At 42.8% G+C, this 26,774-nt stretch overlaps 2 protein-coding genes across 5 annotated transcripts in view; one reads left to right on the top strand and one right to left on the bottom strand.

Annotated features, from left to right (window-relative positions):
* Window positions 1–1,176: 1,176 nt before the first annotated feature.
* KDM8 (lysine demethylase 8) lies at window positions 1,177–6,842 on the bottom strand. Of its 2 annotated transcripts, none has more exons than XM_030195770.1 (2): window positions 6,579–6,842; window positions 1,177–2,469 (listed from the first exon to the last, which is right to left on the bottom strand). In XM_030195770.1, exons 1-2 carry the CDS (start codon window positions 6,717–6,719, stop codon window positions 1,243–1,245), a joined length of 1,368 nt encoding a protein of 455 aa, XP_030051630.1. In that variant the 5' UTR covers window positions 6,720–6,842; the 3' UTR covers window positions 1,177–1,242. The 2 variants fall into 2 exon arrangements, with proteins under 2 accessions (XP_030051630.1, XP_030051631.1); XM_030195771.1 differs by lacking the exon at window positions 6,579–6,842 and adding an exon at window positions 3,493–3,667.
* A 271-nt stretch (window positions 6,843–7,113) lies between these two features.
* BTBD9 (BTB domain containing 9) overlaps window positions 7,114–26,774 on the top strand; it is a 533,997-nt gene continuing 514,336 nt past the window's right edge. Inside the window, exon 1 of one of the 3 annotated variants that reach the window (XM_030195766.1) lies at window positions 7,114–7,175. The gene's annotated coding sequence lies outside the window, so the exon portion shown is untranslated. Of the gene's footprint in view, window positions 7,265–21,021; window positions 21,095–26,774 lie in introns of those variants that run through there. The other 2 variants (XM_030195767.1, XM_030195768.1) reach the window with 2 other exon arrangements.

The following is a 26,774-nucleotide window of genomic DNA, read 5'->3' as shown; positions in this document are numbered from 1 at the left end:
GTCAAGAAGAATATGAGAAGCTGCCTATACGTCGAATAAAGTATCTGGTAAAATAAAAAATAGTGGGTGGTTGTAAAGAAGAAATTCTCAGAGCAATTACTCACCCAGGCAGAATGGTCCACTTTGCAAAGAGGTGAAAAGTGATTATAATATACATAACATAGTAAGTGACGGCAGAAAAAGACCTGTACGGTCCATCCACTCTGCGCAACAAGATAAAATATGTGCTACTTTTTGTGTATACCTGACCTTGATTTGTATCTGCCATTTTCAGGGCACAGACCGTAGAAGTCTGCCCAGCACTAGCCCCACCTCCTAACCACCGGTGCTGCCACCCAATCTGTGCTAAGCTTCTGAGGATCTATTCCTTCTGAACAGGATTCCTTTATGTTTATCCCACGCTTTTTTAAAATTTCGTTACCGTTTTCATCTCCACCACCTCCCTCGGGGGGGGGGGGGGGGGGGGGGGGCATTCCAAGTATCCACCACTCTCTCCGTGAAAAAAATACTTCCTAACATTTTTCTTAAGTCTGCCCCGCTTCAACCTCATTTCATGTCCTCTAGTTCTACCACCTTCCCGTCACCGGAAAAGGTTCGTTTGCGGATTAATACCTTTCAAATATTTGACTGTATCATATCACCCCAGTAGTAGTAGTAATTGACCACATGTACTATTCTGGACATTTGCAAAAAGGACAATGTGCGATGATGGGTTGGTAAGGTTATCCCTTTCATTTATAGGGCACAGGGTTCAGAGCACATTACTAAATTTCAAAATAAATAGTAATTAGAAATGACGAGAGAAAAATCTTCGCAATTTTAGCTGCTTGTACACAGTACGTCTGTATATAGCTTCAAATGCAAGCCATCACAACAGACTACCACCTGGGCTTTGTCAAAGCTTGAGAACAGAGCAATGGACAAAGGCTTCCATGGTACTGACCAGAGAAAAGGCATTCCAATGCTGATCAACAGGAATAGATAAGGACGTTTCAGAAGCAGAAATGGAAAGATTAACTACAGATTGTAAATCAGGTGGAACTAAGTTCCTAATTTTAAATAATTTTTCCTGAAAACAGCCAGACATTCATCAACATATGAATGCTGAACAAAAGATGGAAATCAGACAGGACAGAATGTTCATGCATCTTCTTTTTAACAATAAACAGCCAACTGTAAGAAAGTCTCAAATTATTTTATTTGCCAATTGCAAGATAGTGAAAGTTTAAACTGGCATTATGGTCATGACCACCAAAAACTGACAGAAAAACTGACATCAAGAGCTCGCACATAATGCCAGTATTTAACTGGAATAAACAAAACTTGCCCAGGTGTCAAAATACATTCTTTATATGTGGCTTCTGCAAACTTTGGGAACTTCTCCAAGTCTGGGATTTCCACGTCCACCTGACTGGTATTGTGAAGAATATGGGTTTCGTGTGGGTATACATTTTCTGTTTCACCAGGGGAATAAAGACGGATGTATTTTTTCCCTACAGCTTGCGTTAAGAAGTTTTGCTGTGGATCTTGATGAAGTGGTGAGATAGTTCCTGCTGGGCCAAACCAAGCATTGATAGTAATGTCCTCTTCGTCCTCTTCGCCAAGGCAGCAGTAGTCTGGAATGCAAATATCCTGCTTTAGTTCTGGTATCTGATCAAAAAGCTGATGCTGGGCCAGATACCCAACACCGCTCTGCTGATCCTCTATATACTTATCAATAAATTCATTGACTGTCATGAGGGTCTGGGACCATTCTTCATCGGTATATCTGGAACCGAGTTCCACCGGCACCATTCGGCACCCAGCTACTTCCCGTATGTAAGCTAGACTCCATTTCTTCATGCAAGGCCAATGCCCAGTTATTCCGTTCAAAAGCACAGGCTGTTGAGGGATCAAGTAATTCTCCTTGAAGTGTTCCAGAGAAGGCCTGTGAAGCTGTGGAATCAATGACTCACACTTCAGCAGAGGAACTGGGAGAGGATCACACTTCATTTTCTTTCTATTACAGCCATCATCAGCTCCTTCCCCAGCAATCCTTTTCCCACACGCAAGATGGTTTTGGAAAATACGTACAACTCTAAGAAGAACATTATCCAAAATGGATGCTCCCATCAGTAGTCCCATATCACAGATCCTCATTGCTTCTTCCAGCGCACCTTCCTTGCGGCAAAGGCACACAGCCTTAAAAAGGCAGCCGTAAGAATAGACTTGCCTCCATTCCTTGTCCACATCTCTCCAGGTACCACTGTTCAGTCTCTCCCATGAGAAGTCTATTATCATGTCACTAACCGGCAAGCACACATCCTCACCTTCCTCATACAGCAGGTCTCTAGCTTGCTGCAGTAAATATATCACGCTGTTATTCACCGTCTCACCAAAATCAAACTGTATTCCTTCTCTGGTTCTTGGCAGCACTTCCTTCACTTCGGACCAGAGAGAGTTCATATCTTTCTGTGGCTCTCCTTCTTGCTGTGGTAGAGAGAGAGAGAGCAAATTCTCCAGTCACAATGTGTAACAATATCCAGGCAGTGTTACATGCAAAAAGACTACACCACGAGGTTAGATATAGCTTAAGGTCTCTATTTTTTTTTATTTCTTTTATTTACTACTACTACTACTTAACATTTCTAAAGCGCTACTAGGGTTACGCAGCGCTGTACAATTTAACATAAAAGGACAGTCCCTGCTCAAAGAGCTTACAATCTATTGTAATAAGTAACATAGTAACATAGTAGATGACGGCAGAAAAAGACCTGCACGGTCCACCCAGTCTGCCCAACAAGATAAACTCACGTGTCATTTTTTGTGTATACCTTACCTTGATTTGTACCTGTCTTTTTCACGGCACAGACTGTAGAAGTCTGCCCAGCACTATCCCCACCTCCCAACCACCAGCCCTGCCTCCCACCACCGGCTAAGCTTCTGGGGATCCCTTCCTTCTGAGGAGGATTCCTTTATGTTTATCCCACGCAAGTTTGAATTCCGTTACCGTTTTCCTCTCCACCACCTCCCGCGGGAGGGCATTCCAAGCATCCACCACTCTCTCCGTGAAAAAATACTTCCTGACATTTTTCTTCAGTCTGCCCCCCTTCAATCTCATTTCATGCCCTCTCATTCTACCGCCTTCCCCTCTCCAGAAAAGGTTCGTTTGCAGATTAATACCTTTCAAATATTTGAACGTCTGTATCATATCACCCCTGTTTCTCCTTTCCTCCAGGGTATACATGTTCAGGTCCGCAAGTCTCTCCTCATACGTTTTGCAACGCAAATCCCATATGAGGAGAGACTTGCGGACCTGAACATGTATACCCTGGAGGAAAGGAGAAACAGGGGTGATATGATACAAACGTTCAAATATTTGAAAGGTATTAATCCACAAACGAACCTTTTCTGGAGAGGGGAAGGCGGTAGAACGAGAGAAGTATTATGCTCATTGCAGGATATTCTGTTATGGTTATGTTTTTGTAAGTATATTTGCATATATTTGCTTACCTGCACAAGGATAAAAACACACGTGCATATTAAAAACGCTAGCGCACCTTTGTAAACAGGGCCCTTGGTATAAACTATGTTGTTTATGACTTTAATTGTTCTGCACTGCTTTGGGTGCTACTGCTGTGTTATTTTGGCGGGTGGAAACAGGTGGGCTTATAGGGAGGGAGGGGAAGGGATCTTGGGGTATGTTCTCTGTAAAAGTTTATATTGTGCCATGTTGGATGGTTCACTGGTTTTTTGTGTGCTTTTAATAAAGATGATTAAACGTAAAAAAAATAAGTTTTGGAAATTCTATTATTCTGTCTCACTGTATTTCCAGTTTTGGCACAGTATAAGTCATCACAAGAACAAAATACAACAAAACCAATGGATTGCATTAAGGGCTTATAGCCTATTTAGGTATATTTCAACAAATTATAGATCCATATTGTCAGGCTTCTCACGGAAACCCTGGTTTTGTGAGCCCTTGGACCACTGCCGAGGAGTGGCAGGCAAAACCACCCCAACCAGCACTGGGCTAGCACACAAACAAGGCAGGGACTGCAGACGCAGAACAGTAGCAGGAACACTCTGGACTAAACACACTCAGACTGGAACAGGCTTCACCTACACTTGACTGCCGATCCCTAGGGGTTGAGCCCCTAGGTGCGGGCAGCAGGCAGGACTTACAGGGAAGGAACTGGATACCAACAGGATACACAAGGGAGGCTAGACAGAAAACTGGACTAGGACTACACAGACCAGTGGCATTCCTAGGGGGGCTGGCACCCGGGGCGGATCGCCGATGCGCCCCGCCCCCGGGTGCAGCGCCCCCCCCCGATGCCACGCGGACCCCTCCCGGTGAAAGGAGACCCCCGTGAAGGAACCCCCCGCCGGGTGCACGCCGCCGGGGGAGGGGTGCCGCGCGCGCCTTTCCTCTGTTGTTCGATGCTTCTTCTTTGCCCCAGAACAGGAAGTAACCTGCTCCGGGGTAGAGAAGAAGCATCGAACGGAGGGCAGGCGCGCGCAGCACCCCCCCCCCCCCCCCGGCGGACCGCCCCCCCTAGGAATGCCACTGACACAGACAGACTAAAGAGCAAGGACTGAAAGCTACAAGCAGCCACTAAGAAATAAACACAGACAACCAAGAACTAGACAAGGAATACAGACCAGAAACAAGACTATGAAATAAGCAATAAAACCAAAGCTAAACTACACACAGACTAACTAGAACCAGACAAGAAACTAGACTAGGCAGAAGTGCACAGAGCACACCAACAAACCCAGGGGTCTTAGGCGATGCAAAGGCAAACTAAGAAGGTTTCCAGGTGGTTAATAAGCCCATTAGCAGCTCCAGCTCAGCTGCAGGAATCACCAGGCAGCTACGGGTGAGGCTAGCTGCCAAACTTCCAAGCAGGTCTGGGAGGCTGGAACATCCGGACCGCACCTAAATGAAACCTGGATTGTGCAGGGAAACAGCAAGCAACAGTCTATGGCAGCCACCAGTTCTGGCCACCAGAGGGCGAGGTGAGAACAGCCAGGAGAAAAAGTCACAAATGTGACACATATGAAACAAAATATTTATTTTTATTATTTTGACTTACAAAACCACTTGTCCCTGAAACATGCTCACACAACAGTATAATCAATTTGTGTAACTAAAATGAAATTTCTACAAAAGAGATGAGGTGAAGATGTGATTCCATGTGTCCCAATGAAAGGATAGTTTCATTTTTACTTCAATTTAATTTCAATCTATTCCATCTTTACAAAACTTGTATGTGGTTATACAATATTGTAGTTGCAACTAAATTATATTTTGTATCCTATAGCTTTTTCAAGGAGGGAAAAAGCCTCTGTACGTCAGCGGTCTGAATATTATCTTGTTTACAGGCTCACTGAAAAGCCCCCCGATTTCATTCTTTTTCCTCTTTTAATATTTCCAATTTAGTCGATTTTCACGTATTTATCATTCAAAAAATGTTAAGTATAGCAAGTGTCTTCAAATATATTGATAAGATGGCAAAAAATAGCACTTATCTTTAATATGTCTTCTTTTAAATATATCATCTAACAGGGCCCAATTTTGCCCATCAATTTTATTGGGCTTTATCAAGGAGACCCATTTGTTATTTCAAGAATAAGCAAAGAGGTGTGGTAGCCATGTTAGTCCACTCTTAAAGGTTATCAATAGAAATCAAACAAAATAAAACATGGAAAAGAAAATAAGATGATACCTTTTTTATTGGACATAACTTAATACATTTCTTGATTAGCTTTCGAAGGTTGCCCTTCTTCCTCAGATTGGAAATAAGCAAATGTGGTAGCAGATAGTATATATCAGAGAAACATCAAAGCATTACTTTGACTGTCTGACAGAGTGGGAGGGTGGGGGTATGAATGGGGACATCAAAGCATTTCATTGATATTCTAACAGAATGGGTGTTGGTAGGTGAGAGAAGGGTAATAAACAGAGAAATACAGCTTTATGTTTTATAATGAGTTAGAAAACCCAGATCCATATTAAGTCCTGACACCCAACAAACAGGACTATGTGTCTGTGCTATACTTCCATACTTGTGGTTATTCTACCTTTACAACAGCATGAACCCATCAGGAAACAGGACAACCTCACTGAAATTTGCCCATGTATTAATATATTGTATAGAAGAGTGTAGAAAATCGAACACACAAAATACAGACTTTATTAGTGATATTTTTTTTTACCAGCTATAATAATTTATAAGCTGTTTTAGTGATATTCATTTTTTTTTTCATGAATATTTATATCTAGACAAGGGAAGCTTTCAAATGAATTAAAAAGCTGTGAAATAAGTAAAAACAAACAAACTTCTGTCCTCCACCTTTTAAGGCACTGCCTATCCAACTGGACCAACTTGTGAGTTTTTACAGATGGACAATGCTTAACCAGTCCCTTATTTCTGAATAGCGTTTGCTCTTGTTTTGGGTGAACTAAAACGGCGGCATATTTTTATTTCCTTATTTGTGACATTTCTATCCCACATTATCCCAAACAAGTTTGAGTTCAATGTGGCTTATAAGAAAGTAATTTGTGTAATGGACTAGATAGGCGCTCTGCTCACCCCGTCTCCTGTTTTCATCCAAGCTCCTTGGTTTGGACCGGAGCCTCCCTCGTTCTCACTCGGGTCCCGGTGCAGAATCTGCAACGAGATCCCCGATCTAACCACGTGGACAATGTCCGTTCCCCGTTTCACCTGGTGCATTCCATTGAGTGCGATAAACGCATAACGTCACAGGTCGAGCGATCATAAAGAGAGGAGGAAGTGTTTTCTAATTGAACTACGATAAATTAATCCAACAGAAAGTAACATTTGCATTAAGAGTGTGAAAGTGCATCGAAAAATGAGAAAGGATCAGAAACAGAGTGTTAAGAAATATGAACGAGCCTATTCGTTTAATATGCCAAAAATACGAATCTGATGCGTTCTTGAGGCTTAATACAAGTAATACATGGCTACATAATAACACTAGTATTGCACATCCCTTGTCTGGCCGCTACGGCGACCCGTACGTCGTCGATCAGGGCTGCCTCTTCCGGGTGGGAGGAGCCAGGCGCGGTTGCTATGTGACGTCGTCAGGCGGCGCTTCCCAATGCCCGCAGCTAGGCCCTGCTGGACTGGTGCAGTGGAGGAGGAGGAGGGCAAAGGCTGTCTGGCCGGGTGAGTCCAGTCCACCTAGGGCTTCATGAGCTCCCTCCCAGCCGTCGAGGTTCGGAGAGGAGACGTTGAACAGCTGCTGTCTGTGTCAGGTGTCGTATGTTTGACTGCTCTTATTATTGTATCATGCACCAGGCGGAAAAGTGTTGCTGTCACTCAGGGGCTGCTGGATATCCAGTATGATTAGCATCTTCATCTCTGCCATGCTGTTCGTTTGTCTTGGAGCTCTGCAATTTGCAGTGTGCTGCGAAAGTGCTTTTGTGTGTGTGTCTACTTTTCCTTTTAACCCGGCATTTTCTTCCTTTCTACTACTACTACTTATCATTTCTATAGCACTACTAGGCATACACAGCACTGTACACTTGAACATGAAGAGACAGTCCCTGCTCGACAGAGCTTACAATCTTATTAGGACAGACAAACAGGACAAATAAGGGATAAGGACAAAGGGTAGCAAGATTCCGGAATCCAAAGGAGTAGCAAGATTCCGGAATCCCAAACAGTAGCAACATTCTGGAACCCAAAGAATAGCAAGATTCCAGAATCCTAAAGACTACTACTACTACTTATCATTTCTATAGCGCTACTAGACGTACGCAGTGTTGTACACTTGAACATGAAGAGACAGTCCCTGCTCGACAGAGCTTACAATCTTATTAGGACAGACAAACAGGACAAATAAGGGATAAGGACAAAGGGTAGCAAGATTCCGGAATCCAAAGGAGTAGCAAGATTCCAGAACCCAAAGAATAGCAAGATTCCAGAATCCCAAAGAATAGTAAGATTCCGGAATCCTAAAGACTACTACTACTACTACTTATTATTTCTAAAGCGCTACTAGACGTACGCAGCGCTGTACACTTGAGCATGAAGAGACAGTCCCTGCTCGACAGAGCTTACAATCTAATTAGGACAGACAGGACAAATAAGGGATAAGGACAAAGGGTAGCAAGATTCCGGAATCCCAAAGAGTAGCAAGATTCTGCGTGGAATCCCAAAGAGTAGCAAGATTCCGAAACCCAAAGAATAGCAAGATTCCGGAACCCAAAGAATAGCAAGATTCCGGAATCCCAAACAGTAGCAACATTCTGGAACCCAAAGAATAGCAAGATTCCGGAATCCTAAAGACTACTACTACTACTTATCATTTCTATAGCGCTACTAGACGTACGCAGTGTTGTACACTTGAACATGAAGAGACAGTCCCTGCTCGACAGAGCTTACAATCTAATTAGGACAGACAAACAGGACAAATAAGGGATAAGGACAAAGGGTAGCAAGATTCCGGAATCCAAAGGAGTAGCAAGATTCCAGAACCCAAAGAATAGCAAGATTCCAGAATCCCAAAGAATAGTAAGATTCCGGAATCCTAAAGACTACTACTACTACTACTTATTATTTCTAAAGCGCTACTAGACGTACGCAGCGCTGTACACTTGAGCATGAAGAGACAGTCCCTGCTCGACAGAGCTTACAATCTAATTAGGACAGACAGGACAAATAAGGGATAAGGACAAAGGGTAGCAAGATTCCGGAATCCCAAAGAGTAGCAAGATTCTGCGTGGAATCCGAAAGAGTAGCAAGATTCCCAAACCCAAAGAATAGCAAGATTCCGGAACCCAAAGAATAGCAAGATTCCGGAATCCCAAACAGTAGCAACATTCTGGAACCCAAAGAATAGCAAGATTCCGGAATCCTAAAGACTACTAGTACTACTTATCATTTCTATAGCGCTACTAGACGTACGCAGTGTTGTACACTTGAACATGAAGAGACAGTCCCTACTCGACAGAGCTTACAATCTTATTAGGACAGACAAACAGGACAAATAAGGGATAAGGACAAAGGGTAGCAAGATTCCGGAATCCAAAGGAGTAGCAAGATTCCAGAACCCAAAGAATAGCAAGATTCCAGAATCCCAAAGAATAGTAAGATTCCGGAATCCTAAAGACTACTACTACTACTACTTATCATTTCTATAGCACTACTAGGCATACACAGCACTGTACACTTGAACATGAAGAGACAGTCCCTGCTCGACAGAGCTTACAATCTTATTAGGACAGACAAACAGGACAAATAAGGGATAAGGACAAAGGGTAGCAAGATTCCGGAATCCAAAGGAGTAGCAAGATTCCAGAACCCAAAGAATAGCAAGATTCCAGAATCCCAAAGAATAGTAAGATTCCGGAATCCTAAAGACTACTACTACTACTACTTATTATTTCTAAAGCGCTACTAGACGTACGCAGCGCTGTACACTTGAGCATGAAGAGACAGTCCCTGCTCGACAGAGCTTACAATCTAATTAGGACAGACAGGACAAATAAGGGATAAGGACAAAGGGTAGCAAGATTCCGGAATCCCAAAGAGTAGCAAGATTCTGCGTGGAATCCGAAAGAGTAGCAAGATTCCGAAACCCAAAGAATAGCAAGATTCTGGAACCCAAAGAATAGCAAGATTCCGGAATCCCAAACAGTAGCAACATTCTGGAACCCAAAGAATAGCAAGATTCCAGAATCCTAAAGACTACTACTACTACTTATCATTTCTATAGCACTACTAGGCATACACAGCACTGTACACTTGAACATGAAGAGACAGTCCCTGCTCGACAGAGCTTACAATCTTATTAGGACAGACAAACAGGACAAATAAGGGATAAGGACAAAGGGTAGCAAGATTCCGGAATCCAAAGGAGTAGCAAGATTCCGGAATCCCAAACAGTAGCAACATTCTGGAACCCAAAGAATAGCAAGATTCCAGAATCCTAAAGACTACTACTACTACTTATCATTTCTATAGCGCTACTAGACGTACGCAGTGTTGTACACTTGAACATGAAGAGACAGTCCCTGCTCGACAGAGCTTACAATCTAATTAGGACAGACAAACAGGACAAATAAGGGATAAGGACAAAGGGTAGCAAGATTCCGGAATCCAAAGGAGTAGCAAGATTCCAGAACCCAAAGAATAGCAAGATTCCAGAATCCCAAAGAATAGTAAGATTCCGGAATCCTAAAGACTACTACTACTACTACTTATCATTTCTATAGCACTACTAGGCATACACAGCACTGTACACTTGAACATGAAGAGACAGTCCCTGCTCGACAGAGCTTACAATCTTATTAGGACAGACAAACAGGACAAATAAGGGATAAGGACAAAGGGTAGCAAGATTCCGGAATCCAAAGGAGTAGCAAGATTCCGGAATCCCAAACAGTAGCAACATTCTGGAACCCAAAGAATAGCAAGATTCCAGAATCCTAAAGACTACTACTACTACTTATCATTTCTATAGCGCTACTAGACGTACGCAGTGTTGTACACTTGAACATGAAGAGACAGTCCCTACTCGACAGAGCTTACAATCTTATTAGGACAGACAAACAGGACAAATAAGGGATAAGGACAAAGGGTAGCAAGATTCCGGAATCCAAAGGAGTAGCAAGATTCCGGAATCCCAAACAGTAGCAACATTCTGGAACCCAAAGAATAGCAAGATTCCAGAATCCTAAAGACTACTACTACTACTTATCATTTCTATAGCGCTACTAGACGTACGCAGTGTTGTACACTTGAACATGAAGAGACAGTCCCTGCTCGACAGAGCTTACAATCTAATTAGGACAGACAAACAGGACAAATAAGGGATAAGGACAAAGGGTAGCAAGATTCCGGAATCCAAAGGAGTAGCAAGATTCCAGAACCCAAAGAATAGCAAGATTCCAGAATCCCAAAGAATAGTAAGATTCCGGAATCCTAAAGACTACTACTACTACTACTTATCATTTCTATAGCACTACTAGGCATACACAGCACTGTACACTTGAACATGAAGAGACAGTCCCTGCTCGACAGAGCTTACAATCTTATTAGGACAGACAAACAGGACAAATAAGGGATAAGGACAAAGGGTAGCAAGATTCCGGAATCCAAAGGAGTAGCAAGATTCCAGAACCCAAAGAATAGCAAGATTCCAGAATCCCAAAGAATAGTAAGATTCCGGAATCCTAAAGACTACTACTACTTATTATTTCTAAAGCGCTACTAGACGTACGCAGCGCTGTACACTTGAGCATGAAGAGACAGTCCCTGCTCGACAGAGCTTACAATCTAATTAGGACAGACAGGACAAATAAGGGATAAGGACAAAGGGTAGCAAGATTCCGGAATCCCAAAGAGTAGCAAGATTCTGCGTGGAATCCGAAAGAGTAGCAAGATTCCGAAACCCAAAGAATAGCAAGATTCTGGAACCCAAAGAATAGCAAGATTCCGGAATCCCAAACAGTAGCAACATTCTGGAACCCAAAGAATAGCAAGATTCCAGAATCCTAAGACTACTACTACTACTTATCATTTCTATAGCACTACTAGGCATACACAGCACTGTACACTTGAACATGAAGAGACAGTCCCTGCTCGACAGAGCTTACAATCTTATTAGGACAGACAAACAGGACAAATAAGGGATAAGGACAAAGGGTAGCAAGATTCCGGAATCCAAAGGAGTAGCAAGATTCCGGAATCCCAAACAGTAGCAACATTCTGGAACCCAAAGAATAGCAAGATTCCAGAATCCTAAAGACTACTACTACTACTTATCATTTCTATAGCGCTACTAGACGTACGCAGTGTTGTACACTTGAACATGAAGAGACAGTCCCTGCTCGACAGAGCTTACAATCTAATTAGGACAGACAAACAGGACAAATAAGGGATAAGGACAAAGGGTAGCAAGATTCCGGAATCCAAAGGAGTAGCAAGATTCCAGAACCCAAAGAATAGCAAGATTCCAGAATCCCAAAGAATAGTAAGATTCCGGAATCCTAAAGACTACTACTACTACTACTTATCATTTCTATAGCACTACTAGGCATACACAGCACTGTACACTTGAACATGAAGAGACAGTCCCTGCTCGACAGAGCTTACAATCTTATTAGGACAGACAAACAGGACAAATAAGGGATAAGGACAAAGGGTAGCAAGATTCCGGAATCCAAAGGAGTAGCAAGATTCCAGAACCCAAAGAATAGCAAGATTCCAGAATCCCAAAGAATAGTAAGATTCCGGAATCCTAAAGACTACTACTACTACTACTTATTATTTCTAAAGCGCTACTAGACGTACGCAGCGCTGTACACTTGAGCATGAAGAGACAGTCCCTGCTCGACAGAGCTTACAATCTAATTAGGACAGACAGGACAAATAAGGGATAAGGACAAAGGGTAGCAAGATTCCGGAATCCAAAGGAGTAGCAAGATTCCGGAATCCCAAACAGTAGCAACATTCTGGAACCCAAAGAATAGCAAGATTCCAGAATCCTAAAGACTACTACTACTACTTATCATTTCTATAGCACTACTAGGCATACACAGCACTGTACACTTGAACATGAAGAGACAGTCCCTGCTCGACAGAGCTTACAATCTTATTAGGACAGACAAACAGGACAAATAAGGGATAAGGACAAAGGGTAGCAAGATTCCGGAATCCAAAGGAGTAGCAAGATTCCGGAATCCCAAACAGTAGCAACATTCTGGAACCCAAAGAATAGCAAGATTCCAGAATCCTAAAGACTACTACTACTACTTATCATTTCTATAGCGCTACTAGACGTACGCAGTGTTGTACACTTGAACATGAAGAGACAGTCCCTGCTCGACAGAGCTTACAATCTAATTAGGACAGACAAACAGGACAAATAAGGGATAAGGACAAAGGGTAGCAAGATTCCGGAATCCAAAGGAGTAGCATGATTCCAGAACCCAAAGAATAGCAAGATTCCAGAATCCCAAAGAATAGTAAGATTCCGGAATCCTAAAGACTACTACTACTACTACTTATCATTTCTATAGCACTACTAGGCATACACAGCACTGTACACTTGAACATGAAGAGACAGTCCCTGCTCGACAGAGCTTACAATCTAATTAGGACAGACAAACAGGACAAATAAGGGATAAGGACAAAGGGCAGCAAGATTCCGGAATCCAAAGGAGTAGCAAGATTCCAGAACCCAAAGAATAGCAAGATTCCAGAATCCCAAAGAATAGTAAGATTCCGGAATCCTAAAGACTACTACTACTACTACTTATTATTTCTAAAGCGCTACTAGACGTACGCAGCGCTGTACACTTGAGCATGAAGAGACAGTCCCTGCTCGACAGAGCTTACAATCTAATTAGGACAGACAGGACAAATAAGGGATAAGGACAAAGGGTAGCAAGATTCCGGAATCCCAAAGAGTAGCAAGATTCTGCGTGGAATCCGAAAGAGTAGCAAGATTCCGAAACCCAAAGAATAGCAAGATTCTGGAACCCAAAGAATAGCAAGATTCCGGAATCCCAAACAGTAGCAACATTCTGGAACCCAAAGAATAGCAAGATTCCAGAATCCTAAAGACTACTACTACTACTTATCATTTCTATAGCACTACTAGGCATACACAGCACTGTACACTTGAACATGAAGAGACAGTCCCTGCTCGACAGAGCTTACAATCTTATTAGGACAGACAAACAGGACAAATAAGGGATAAGGACAAAGGGTAGCAAGATTCCGGAATCCAAAGGAGTAGCAAGATTCCGGAATCCCAAACAGTAGCAACATTCTGGAACCCAAAGAATAGCAAGATTCCAGAATCCTAAAGACTACTACTACTACTTATCATTTCTATAGCGCTACTAGACGTACGCAGTGTTGTACACTTGAACATGAAGAGACAGTCCCTGCTCGACAGAGCTTACAATCTAATTAGGACAGACAAACAGGACAAATAAGGGATAAGGACAAAGGGTAGCAAGATTCCGGAATCCAAAGGAGTAGCAAGATTCCAGAACCCAAAGAATAGCAAGATTCCAGAATCCCAAAGAATAGTAAGATTCCGGAATCCTAAAGACTACTACTACTACTACTTATCATTTCTATAGCACTACTAGGCATACACAGCACTGTACACTTGAACATGAAGAGACAGTCCCTGCTCGACAGAGCTTACAATCTTATTAGGACAGACAAACAGGACAAATAAGGGATAAGGACAAAGGGTAGCAAGATTCCGGAATCCAAAGGAGTAGCAAGATTCCAGAACCCAAAGAATAGCAAGATTCCAGAATCCCAAAGAATAGTAAGATTCCGGAATCCTAAAGACTACTACTACTACTACTTATTATTTCTAAAGCGCTACTAGACGTACGCAGCGCTGTACACTTGAGCATGAAGAGACAGTCCCTGCTCGACAGAGCTTACAATCTAATTAGGACAGACAGGACAAATAAGGGATAAGGACAAAGGGTAGCAAGATTCCGGAATCCAAAGGAGTAGCAAGATTCCGGAATCCCAAACAGTAGCAACATTCTGGAACCCAAAGAATAGCAAGATTCCAGAACCCAAAGAATAGCAAGATTCCGGAATCCCAAACAGTAGCAACATTCTGGAACCCAAAGAATAGCAAGATTCCGGAATCCTAAAGACTACTACTACTACTTATCATTTCTATAGCGCTACTAGACGTACGCAGTGTTGTACACTTGAACATGAAGAGACAGTCCCTGCTCGACAGAGCTTACAATCTAATTAGGACAGACAAACAGGACAAATAAGGGATAAGGACAAAGGGTAGCAAGATTCCGGAATCCAAAGGAGTAGCAAGATTCCAGAATCCCAAAGAATAGTAAGATTCCGGAATCCTAAAGACTACTACTACTACTACTTATTATTTCTAAAGCGCTACTAGACGTACGCAGCGCTGTACACTTGAGCATGAAGAGACAGTCCCTGCTCGACAGAGCTTACAATCTAATTAGGACAGACAGGACAAATAAGGGATAAGGACAAAGGGTAGCAAGATTCCGGAATCCCAAAGAGTAGCAAGATTCTGCGTGGAATCCGAAAGAGTAGCAAGATTCCGAAACCCAAAGAATAGCAAGATTCCGGAACCCAAAGAATAGCAAGATTCCGGAATCCCAAACAGTAGCAACATTCTGGAACCTAAAGAATAGCAAGATTCCAGAATCCTAAAGACTACTACTACTACTTATCATTTCTATAGCGCTACTAGACGTACGCAGTGTTGTACACTTGAACATGAAGAGACAGTCCCTGCTCGACAGAGCTTACAATCTAATTAGGACAGACAACAGGACAAATAAGGGATAAGGACAAAGGGTAGCAAGATTCCGGAATCCAAAGGAGTAGCAAGATTCCAGAACCCAAAGAATAGCAAGATTCCAGAATCCCAAAGAATAGTAAGATTCCGGAATCCTAAAGACTACTACTACTACTACTTATTATTTCTAAAGCGCTACTAGACGTACGCAGCGCTGTACACTTGAGCATGAAGAGACAGTCCCTGCTCGACAGAGCTTACAATCTAATTAGGACAGACAGGACAAATAAGGGATAAGGACAAAGGGTAGCAAGATTCCGGAATCCCAAAGAGTAGCAAGATTCTGCGTGGAATCCGAAAGAGTAGCAAGATTCCGAAACCCAAAGAATAGCAAGATTCCGGAATCCCAAACAGTAGCAACATTCTGGAACCCAAAGAATAGCAAGATTCCGGAATCCTAAAGACTACTACTACTACTTATCATTTCTATAGCGCTACTAGACGTACGCAGTGTTGTACACTTGAACATGAAGAGACAGTCCCTGCTCGACAGAGCTTACAATCTAATTAGGACAGACAAACAGGACAAATAAGGGATAAGGACAAAGGGTAGCAAGATTCCGGAATCCCAAAGAGTAGCAAGATTCTGTGTGGAATCCGAAAGAGTAGCAAGATTCCGAAACCCAAAGAATAGCAAGATTCCGAAACCCAAAGAATAGCAAGATTCCGGAAACCAAAGAATAGCAAGATTCCGGAATCCCAAACAGTAGCAACATTCTGGAACCCAAAGAATAACAAGATTCCGGAATCCTAAAGACTACTACTACTACTTATCATTTCTATAGCGCTACTAGACGTACGCAGTGTTGTACACTTGAACATGAAGAGACAGTCCCTGCTCGACAGAGCTTACAATCTAATTAGGACAGACAAACAGGACAAATAAGGGATAAGGACAAAGGGTAGCAAGATTCCGGAATCCAAAGGAGTAGCAAGATTCCAGAACCCAAAGAATAGCAAGATTCCAGAATCCCAAAGAATAGTAAGATTCCGGAATCCTAAAGACTACTACTACTACTACTTATTATTTCTAAAGCGCTACTAGACGTACGCAGTGTTGTACACTTGAACATGAAGAGACAGTCCCTGCTCGACAGAGCTTACAATCTAATTAGGACAGACAAACAGGACAAATAAGGGATAAGGACAAAGGGTAGCAAGATTCCGGAATCCCAAAGAGTAGCAAGATTCTGCGTGGAATCCGAAAGAGTAGTAAGATTCCGAAACCCAAAGAATAGCAAGATTCCGGAACCCAAAGAATAGCAAGATTCCGGAATCCCAAACAGTAGCAACATTCTGGAACCCAAAGAATAGCAAGATTCCAGAATCCTAAAGACTACTACTACTACTTATCATTTCTATAGCGCTACTAGACGTACGCAGTGTTGTACACTTGAACATGAAGAGACAGTCCCTGCTTGACAGAGCTTACAATCTAATTAGGATAGACAAACAGGACAAACGAGATAACGGCATATTAAAGTAAGGATGATAAAATAAGAGTTCTGAACAAGTGAATAAGGGTTAGGAGTTAAAAGCAGCATCAAAAAGGTGGGCTTTTAGCTTAGATTTGAAGACTGCCAGAGATGGAGCTTGAGGTACCAGCTCAGGAAGTCTATTCTAGGCATATGGTGCAGCAAGATAAAAGAAACGGAGTCTGGAGTTAGCGGTGGAGGAGAAGGGTGCAGATAAGAGAGATTTACCCAGTGAACAGAGTTCCCAGGGAGGAATGTAGGGAGAGATGAGAGTGCAGAGATACTGAGGAGCTGCAGAGTGAATGCACTTATAGCTCAACAAGAGGAGTTTGAACTGTATGCGGAAACGGATAGGAAGCCAGTGAAGTGACTTGAGGAGAGGGCTAATATGAGCCTAACGACCCTGGCGGAATATTAGTCATGCAGCAGAATTTTGAACAGATTGAAGAGGAGAGAGATGGCTAAGTGGGAGACCTGTGAGAAGCAATTTGCAATAGTCTAAGCGAGAGGTGATAAGAGTGTGGATGAGGGTTCTGGTAGTGTGCTCAGAAAGGAAAGGGCAAATTTTGCTGATATTATAGAGAAAGAAACGACAGGTTTTAGCAGTCTGTTGAATATGTGCAGAGAAGGAGAGGGAGGAGTCGAAGATGGCCCCAAGGTTACGAGCTGATGAGACAGGAAGGATGAGAGTGTTGTCCACAGAAATAGAAAATAGGGGAGGAGGAGAGGTTGGTTTAGGGGGAAAGAGAAGAAGCTCAGTCTTGGTCATGTTTAGTTTTAGATGGTGCTGAAACATCCAGGCAGCAATGTCAGACAGGCAGGTTGATACTTTGGCCTGGGTTTCAGCTGAGGTTTCTGGTATGGAGAGGTAGATCTGGGAGTCCATAAAGATGATACTGAAAACCATGGGATGAGATCAGAGTACCAAGGGAAGAAGTATAGATGGAGAAGAGAAGAGGTTCCAGGACAGATCCCTGAGGTACACCAACTGACAGTGGGATAGAAGTAGAAGAGGATCCACTAGAGTATACATTAAAGGTACGCTGGGAGAGATAAGAAGAAAACCAGGAAAGAACAGAGCCCTGAAATCCAAGTGAGGACAGCGTATCAAGGAGTAGGCTGTGATCAACAGTGTCAAAAGCAGCAGATAGATCGAGAAGGATGAGGATAGAATAGAGGCTTTTGGATCTGGCTAGGAACAGATCATTGGAGACTTTAGCAAGCGTTGTTTCAGTTGAATGAAGGGGGCGAAAGCCATATTGAAGTGGATCAAGAATAGCTTGAGATGAAAGAGAGTCAAGGCAACGGCAGTAAACAGTACGTTCAAGTATCTTGGATAGGAAAGGGAGGAGGAAGATGGGGCGATAGTTGGAAGGACAGGTAGGGACCAATGAAGGTTTTTAAAGGAGTGTCATGACTACGTCATGTTTGAAGGAATCAGGAACAGTCGCAGTGGACAGTGAAAGATTGAGGATATGACAGAAAACGGGATGACAGTAGGAGAGATAGTGTTAAGTAGATGGGTGGGAATAGGATCAGAGGAACAGGTAGTTAGTTTCGAGGAGGAAAGAAGATGTGTAGTTTCCTCTTCAGTGATATCAGAAAAGGAAGAAAAGGAGGCAGGGGTTGGAGGGTTGAGAGAATGGACTAAGGGAAGGAGAGGTGGTGGTGGCCTGGTTGAGAATTCAAGTTTAATTTTGTGAACCTTATCATGAAAGAACTCAGCCAGAGTCTGGGGGGAAAGTGAAGGGGGAGTTGGAGGTGAAGGCACTTTGAGGAGAGAGTTCAGTGTGGCAAAGAGACGACGAGGGTTTGAGCCAAGAGAATTAATCAACTGGATGTAATAGTGCTGTTTGGCAAGTAAAAGAGCAGACTGGAAGGAAGTCAGCAAGAATTTGAAATGTATGAATTCAGCATGGGTACGGGATTTCAGTCAAAGGCGTTCGGCAGAGCGGGCACAGGAACGTAGGTAGCGGATTCTAGAGGTCAGCCAAGGTTAGGGTTTGGTACGTTTTACAGAACGGGGAATGAGAGGAGCGAGAGTATCCAGAGCAGAGGAGAGAATAGTATTATAGGAAGAGACAGCCTAATTGACAGACTTGGATAATATAGTGGTAGAGAAGAGATTTGAAACATTGGAGGACAGAGAAGAAGGGTCAATAGCCTGAAGATTCCTAAATGTATTGGTTAAGATTGGATGGGACTGGGGAGGAGGGTGTTTAAGTGTGAAAGTTATCAGATGATGGTCAGAGAGGGGAAGAGCTGAGGCACAGAAACTGGAGAGTGAGCAGTTTTAGGAGAGGATAAGATCAAGACAGTGGCCGTTCTGGTGAGTGGGGGCAGTGGAGCACAGTTGAAGACTGAAAGAGGATGTTAAAGGAAGAAATTGCGACGCATAAGAGTCAGAGGGATCATTAGCATGAATGTTAAAATCCCCAAGAATGAGGGAAGGAGATGAAGGTTGAAGAAAAAAGGAAAGCCAAGCATCAAAGTCAGTGATAAAGGAAGAAAGGGACTTATCAGGGGGTCGATAAATGACTGCTACTTGGAGAGGCACAGGAGCAAATGGACGGATGGAGTGGACTTCGAAGGAAGAAAAACAGTGAGACTGAGGTAGAAGAAGAGGTTGAAATCTACAAGAGGGTGAAAGTAGTAGCCCAACACCACCTCCGCGGCCAACTGGGCGAGGAGTATGGGAGAAAAGATAACCTCCATGGCATAGGGATGCAACTGAAGCAGAGTCTTCAGGGTAAAGCCAAGTTTCAGTTAGGGCAAGCAGATGGAGAGTACGAGAGATAAAGAGGTCATGGATGTAGGACAGAACCAGGGGCAGTAATGACAGTCTGGGGAAGGGGGGAGTTGAGGGTGGATGGTATAAATGAAAACATTTTAATGTTATGTTAATAATAGTGCATTGGTCATATCACATGTGTACCACCATTTGAAATTTTGGGGGTATGGCAATGAAAAGCAATGTACTAGTTGTTATGGTTAATTGTTATGTATGTCCAAATTAAAAAAAAAAAGAAAGAAATTTCATTATGAACTATATGTGTTGGTCACAAGAACAGAGTCGCCTAAGAAAAACACTGAACGTTATCTTACTACCACTACTACTACTACTTAACATTTCTAGAGCGCTACTAGGGTTACGCAGCGCTGTACAAATTAACAAAGAAGGACGGTCCCTGCTCGAAAGAGCTTACAATGTAAAGGACGAAATGTCAAGTTGGGGCAGTATTCTGTTGATAGTACAAAGGAAAAATGTCATGAATACATCTCTTCCACATCACTGTCAAATCTGAACAAGACAAAATTAAAACCAGTTATTCTCAAAATTGGACCTAAGTACCTTCAGCAAGTATGGTGTTATGGTAGATCTTGTGGAAAGAGTGTGTACCATCTTTAAGTAACATAGTAGATGACGGCAGAAAAAGACCTGCACGGTCCATCCAGTCTACCCAACAAGACAACTCATGTGTGCTACTTTTGTGTATACCCTACTTTGATTTGTACCTGTGCTCTTCAGGGCACAGACCATATAAGTCTGCCCAGCACTAGCCCCGCCTCCCAACCACCAGCCCCGCCTCCCAACCACCGGCTCTGGCACAGACTGTATAAGTCTACCCAGCACTAGCCCCGCCTCCCAACCACCAGCCCCGCCTCCCAACCATCGGCTCTGGCACAGACCGTATAAGTTTGCCCAGCACTAGCCCCGCCTCCCAACCACCGGCTCTGGCACAGACCGTATAAGTCTGCCCAGCACTATCCCCGCCTCCCAACCACCAGCCCCGCCTCCCAACCACCAGCTCTGGCACAGACCGTATAAGTCTGCCCAGCACTATCCTCGCCTCCCAACCACCAGCCCCGCCTCCCACCACTGGCTCTGGCACAGACCGTATAAGTCTGCCCAGCACCAGCCCCGCCTCCCAACCACCAGCCCCACCTCCCAACCACCGGCTCTGGCACAGACCGTATAAGTGGAGATGATCTTCTTCGTTTTCCCGGGTATATCAGTGCTATCTGCCTTTTTGACTCTTGCTTAGAATCTGAGGTAGATGATTTGTCAGAGGCAGCGTTCAGAACCCCTCGTGGAAAGGAATCCATCATCATGCTGTGGTAATACCTAGTGGGTAGTAGCTGGGTTTAGGGTCTGTGATTGCTGGCTTCCAGAAGAAACCCTGGTACATGGCAGTGACAGAGCTAAAGTAAACTGAGGGAAGATACAAAACAGAAAAGAAGGGGTGATGACACTCCTATATAAGACACTGGTGTGGCCTAGTGGTTAGGGTGGTGGACTTTGGTCCTGGGGAACTGAGGAACTGAGTTTGATTCCCACTTCAGGCACAGGCAGCTCCTTGTGACTCTGGGCAAGTCACTTAACCCTCCATTGCCCCATGTAAGCCGCATTGAGCCTGCCATGACTGGGAAAGCGCAGGGTACAAATGTAACAAAAATAAAATAGATACTATTGGAGATTCTACATGGAATGTTGCTACTATTGGAGATTCTACATGGAATGTTACTACTATTGGAGATTCTACATGGAATGTTGCTACTATTTGAGATTCTACATGGAATGTTGCTATTCCACTAGCAACATTCCATGTAGACGGCTGCGCAGGCTTCTGTTTCTGTGAGTCTGACTTCCTGCACGTACGTACGTGCAGGACGTCAGACTCACAGAAGCAGAAGCCTGCGCGGCCACATTGGTGATCTGCAAGGGCTGATTTCTACATGGAATATTGCTAGTGGAATAGCAGAATCTCAAATAGTAGCAAAAGTGGAGGACTGGCCTAGTGGTTAGGGTGGTGGACTTTGGTCCTGAGAAACTGAGTTCGATTCCCACTTCAGGCACAGGCAGCTCCTTGTGACTCTGGGCAAGTCACTTAACCCTCCATTGCCCCAGGTACAAATAAGTACCTGTATACAATATGTAAGCCGCATTGATCCTGCCATGAGTGGGAAAGCGCGGGGTACAAATGTAACAAAAAAAAAAAAAAAGGAGAGTGAGCAATACTGTTTCTGTGCTGTGCAGGGGGCGGAAACCCGACTAAGAATTTATTTATATATACTGTTAGCTGTTTGGCTACCATGCTTTCCATCAGTTTGACTGACATCGGGATGGATGCTACTGGACGGTAGTTATTGATTTCATTTGTTTTTTTTCGTGGAGTCCTTTGGTATCGGGGTGAGTAGAATATTGCCATTTTCCTTAGGGAAAAGACCTCGCTGAAGCATGTAATTTAGGTGGGATGTGAGGTCTGTTATGAAGCAGTCGGGCAGATTTCAGTAGGTAGTTGGGACAAGTGTCTAGTTTGCAGTGAGTGTTGGAGAACCTGCTGATCGCCTGCACAACTATATCGACGGTGAGGAGGTCGAAGTTTAACCAGATTCGGTCAGCCGGGTATCCTCCATTAGTTGGGTCCAGTTCATTAAAGAAGTATTCAATGTCAGTGTTGCATAGGTTTATAATTTTTTCATAGAAATACTTGGCAAGTTTGTCTGCTGATGAAATGGTGTTTTTGTTGGTGTCTAGGAGTTTGTTCACGAGTTGGTATTTCTTTGTGTCTTTGTAATCTGGCCCTATTTTAGTTTTCTAGTATGATCTTTTGGTCTGTCTTATTGCGTATTTGTAGTTTCTTTCTGATTGTTTCCCTGTATTGAGTGTGTGATCATCTTTTGTTTTTTTTCCATGCTCGTTCAAGTTTCCTGGCTTGTGTTTTTAGTTTTTTCAGTTTGTCGTTGAACCATGATATCAAGTTATTCTTATGTGATGTTTTTGTTCATAGAGGTGCTATTTCGTCTAGTATGTGTTTGCATCTTTTGTCCCATTCCACGAGATAATGTGTGGAATCTGTTTGTGTTGTCCATTCATTGTTGTAAAGCAGTTGCCAGAATGTTTTCGTGTCTACATGATCTCTTGTTTTGTAGGATGTGTGTTCTTGGGTTTGGTGTGATCCCTTCTTCCGCCAGTGTAGGGATAGATTTAGTTTGTAATGATCAGACCAGGGTGTTTCTGACCATTTAATGTCTGTTGTTATGAAGTTCTGGTCTGTTGAGAGTTTGTGTGAGATGAGGGCCAGTATGTGCCCTTTGACGTGGGTTTCTTGCATTTGCGGCCATTGGAGAAATTCCTTACAATCTCATGTGGTAATTGAGTTTGGGTCTTCTAGGTGAAGGCTGATGGTAATTCAGTGTATTGGACGTTATCCTTTCCAAGATGACCAGGGGTTATAAGAATCCAGATGCCGTCATCTTAGTGAATGTTTAAGTTATGGGTAGAAGTAGGGCTGGGGGGAGGGGGTGCTCTTGCATATAACTGATAAATTTGCAAGGAAACTAGAGTAATGAGGGGGGAGGGTATGGGAGTTTTCTCACAAAACAAAAATGGGATCATGTGTTATCTAGCTTTTTGCTATATGATGTTTTTGTCTCTTATTCTGTAATGCTTGATTACTGTTATGTAAGCGCTAGATGTTTTTTTTCTAGACTTGTTTAGTTTTTCGCTGTTGGATTTGTTTGATCCTGAATAAAAATGGTAAAACTTTAAATATCTATGCGGCATAAAGGCACAGAAGATGAGTCTCTTTCAACTGAAAGGAAGCTGTGGAATGAAGGGGCATAGGATGAAGGTGAAAGGGGATAGACTTAAAAGTAACCTGAGGAAATACTTCTTCACGGAAAGGGTGGTGAATTCGTGTAACGGCTCCCGGTGGAAGTGGTGGAGATTAAAACAGTATCTGAATTCAAGAGAGCTTTGGACAAGTACATAGGATCTGTAAGGGAAAGATGGAATGGATGAGCCATATGGTCTTTATCTGCCTACATTTTTCTCTGTTTTTATGTAAAACATATGAGTACTTGCCAAGAATGGCTTTATAGCACTGGATCCCAGCTCTGATTCCCATTGAATTGGAAGCCCAAAAGAAGCATGCGGAAACTGCTTAGTCCAAAACAAAAATAAAATTAAAAAACAACAAAAAGAAATATCTGGCCTAATTTTGGTATTTGTTGCCTTTTTAAAATGTAACTCACGTGATGAGTATAATTAAAATCTATTGAATGCTGGGGTACATTTTTCATCCTTGTATTTTATTACATTTTGTAAATGAGAGAGTCTAGTACAGCTAGCTAATTTAATCAGTGGACCATTTTGATTAAAATCTGTCACAGCTACTTTTGTTTTTATAGGTAGGAGTTAATAGTATAAACCCAGCTGAACAGCCCTTTTTACCCATAGTGAAATCTTGAGAAAGAGGAACAGTATGACATACAGTAATTCAAGTGGCTTAAATGTCTGTTACTTCTTGACTGAAGTAGTTGGACCATATGGAATTCATAAGCTCACTAAGGTGACCCAAAGCAAGCATAAGAATATACATTTTATTGTAACAGACTATAAAAATATAAATGGCCTCTTGATAGCAAGTGAAGTTGCACTTTTCATATTTGTTTTGCACATTCATGTTAGTTAAGGCTGCTGTGAATTTATATTCTGGGGTTGATATTCAGTGTAATTTAAGTGGGCGGGAGAGGCTCCTGCTTGCTGAAACCATGCTGAGTGGCCATCTGCTAATATTCAGCTTCACTTAAGCAGGCAGTGCCGCTGAATATTAGCTCATACCTCATGATCAAAATCTGGCCAGTGCCAGTGTGATCCAGGAGTGGAGTTGGAGAGGAGCTGACAATTGTGTGGGCATTGGCCATGTTCAGTGCCTGTGCTCACATAGGTAAAAGGCCATATAGGTCAGTCTTTTGTGAGATCCTTTCGTTTGCCGCTTAGCTATGCTGATGTCGGTACTAAATATTGTCTAAAGTAGTTCAGTCAGAGGAAACAAGTCTGAAAACATTACTCACACCACCAGCGTTGTATAGTAACTATGTAAATGTCACTTTTACTTGTAAAGAAGTACAGGAAACATTTGTTACTTTTACTAAAGTAATAATGTCACCAATTACTACTTTTACTCAGTTACAGCTGATGCTTACAGCTAAAAGTAAATGTGAAAGCAAGATTCTTGAGGCTAGAGTAGCAGAGTTGGAGGAGCTGAGGGAGACAGAAGAGGTACATACCGGAGGCTTACAGGGACGTTATACAGAAGTCCCACATCTAGTCTGGCAGCCCCTGTGCTACCTTGGAGGACTCCTAAAAGGAGAGCATCACCCTGGTGAAGTTGGAAGTAATTCTGTAGCCAGGACCAGTCCAACAGGGGATGCAATATCCTCTCGTTCTGAGGATGTGTCTCCAGGAGCTTCTGCCCAGGAGAGAAGGGTTAGGATGGCTGTTGTAGTTGGTGATTTGATTATTAAGAATGTAGATAGCTGGGTGACTGGTGAACGTGAGGATCGCCTGGTCACTTGCCCTCCTGTTGCGAAGGTGGCGAACCTCACATGTCACCTAGATAGGATTTTAGATAGTGCTGGAGAGGAGCTGGTTGTGGGAGGGAAGTTCTGGAAGCCAAATTTTTACTCCTAGGTAGAAAGCTGAAATCTGGATCCTCCATGGTGGCATTTTTGGACATGCTCCCCATTCTATGTTCAGGACCCAAGAAACAGGCAGAGCTCTGAAGTCTCAATGTGTGGTGAGACAATGGTGCAGGGTGAGGGATTTAGATTTATTAGAAACTGGGCAACATTCTGGGGAAGGATGAGCCTGTTCTGAAAGGATGGGCTCCACCTTAACCAGGATGGAACCAGATTGCTGGCAGTAACATTTAAAAAGGAGATAGTTGCCCAGGAGTGCATGGTTCGGAATCACGAAAGAGAGATTTCAATAATGGTGAAAGAAAGCCAGGTGTGTTCAATGAGAGAACAGAGTAAAGGATGCAAATTATCCCCATTAACTTCAAAGCAACCTGTAGATGCAAGAAAAAAAGACAGTTTGAAGTGTCTATATACAAATGATAGAAGCCTTTAAAATAAGATAGAATTGGAGTATATAGCACTAAATGAAGAGGTAGAAATAATAGGCATTTCAGAAACCCGGTGGAACTAGGACAATCAATGGGACGCTGTGTTAGCAGGGTAATAATTATATCACAATGTTAGTGGATCAAATTGGAGGAGGGGTTGCTTTATATGTTCAAGAGGGAATTGAGTCAAACAAATTAAACATTCAACATGAAACAGAAATTTATGGATAGAAATTCCAGGTGTGACGGGAAGGAGTATGTTGGTAGGGCTATACTACCGTCTGCCAGGACAGAACAAAAAGACAGATGAAGAAATGTTTACAGAAATTAGGAAAGCTGGCAAATTGGGCAGCATTATAATAATGGGTGATTTCAATTATCTTAATTTTGACTGGATACATGTTTCATCAGGGAGGTAACATTTCTAGATGTAATAAATGTCTGGTTCTTGGGCCTGCCTGGACCAGGTCCTCTAACCATATCAACAGAAAACTTGGTGAACTTATCTTAATATAAGTATGAAATTACTGCCGTAGGCATCCCTGATAAAGGATTGAAACAGGATATTCTGTCAGATCTACAGCAACGGTAGGAATTTCATACTTATATTAAGATAAGTTTGCCGAGTTTTGCTTTGAAAATCCGTTGCCTTCATTTCATTGACTTATGCTAGCTCTTATTTGAGGATCTTCTTTCAGCAGACTAAATTACATCCACTTTAACGTTCTTCTGGGAAATAATTTAGTTAAAGTATTATTATTGCACTCAGGGCCCTGTTTACTAAGCCTTGTTTATAGACGCGTTAGCTGTGTACGCGCCTACAATGTCCTTTTCCTTGTCATCAAGCAGATGAAGCCATTACGAATGGCACTGTGAAAAGTTGAGTGCTTTCTATCTCCCCCTGCTGGGTGATGGACACAACCCATACGTAATGGCTTCATCTGCTATGACTAAAGGAAAGAAAATTACCAAGGTAAGAACCTAATTTTCCCATAGGCGCCTACACAGTTAGTGCGTGTGCTGATTGTAGGCGCGT

Source organism: Microcaecilia unicolor, chromosome 3, assembly GCF_901765095.1.
Source record: "Microcaecilia unicolor chromosome 3, aMicUni1.1, whole genome shotgun sequence".
NCBI classification, from domain to species: Eukaryota; Metazoa; Chordata; class Amphibia; order Gymnophiona; family Siphonopidae; genus Microcaecilia; species Microcaecilia unicolor.
This window is presented reverse-complemented; position numbering and strand designations above follow the sequence as displayed.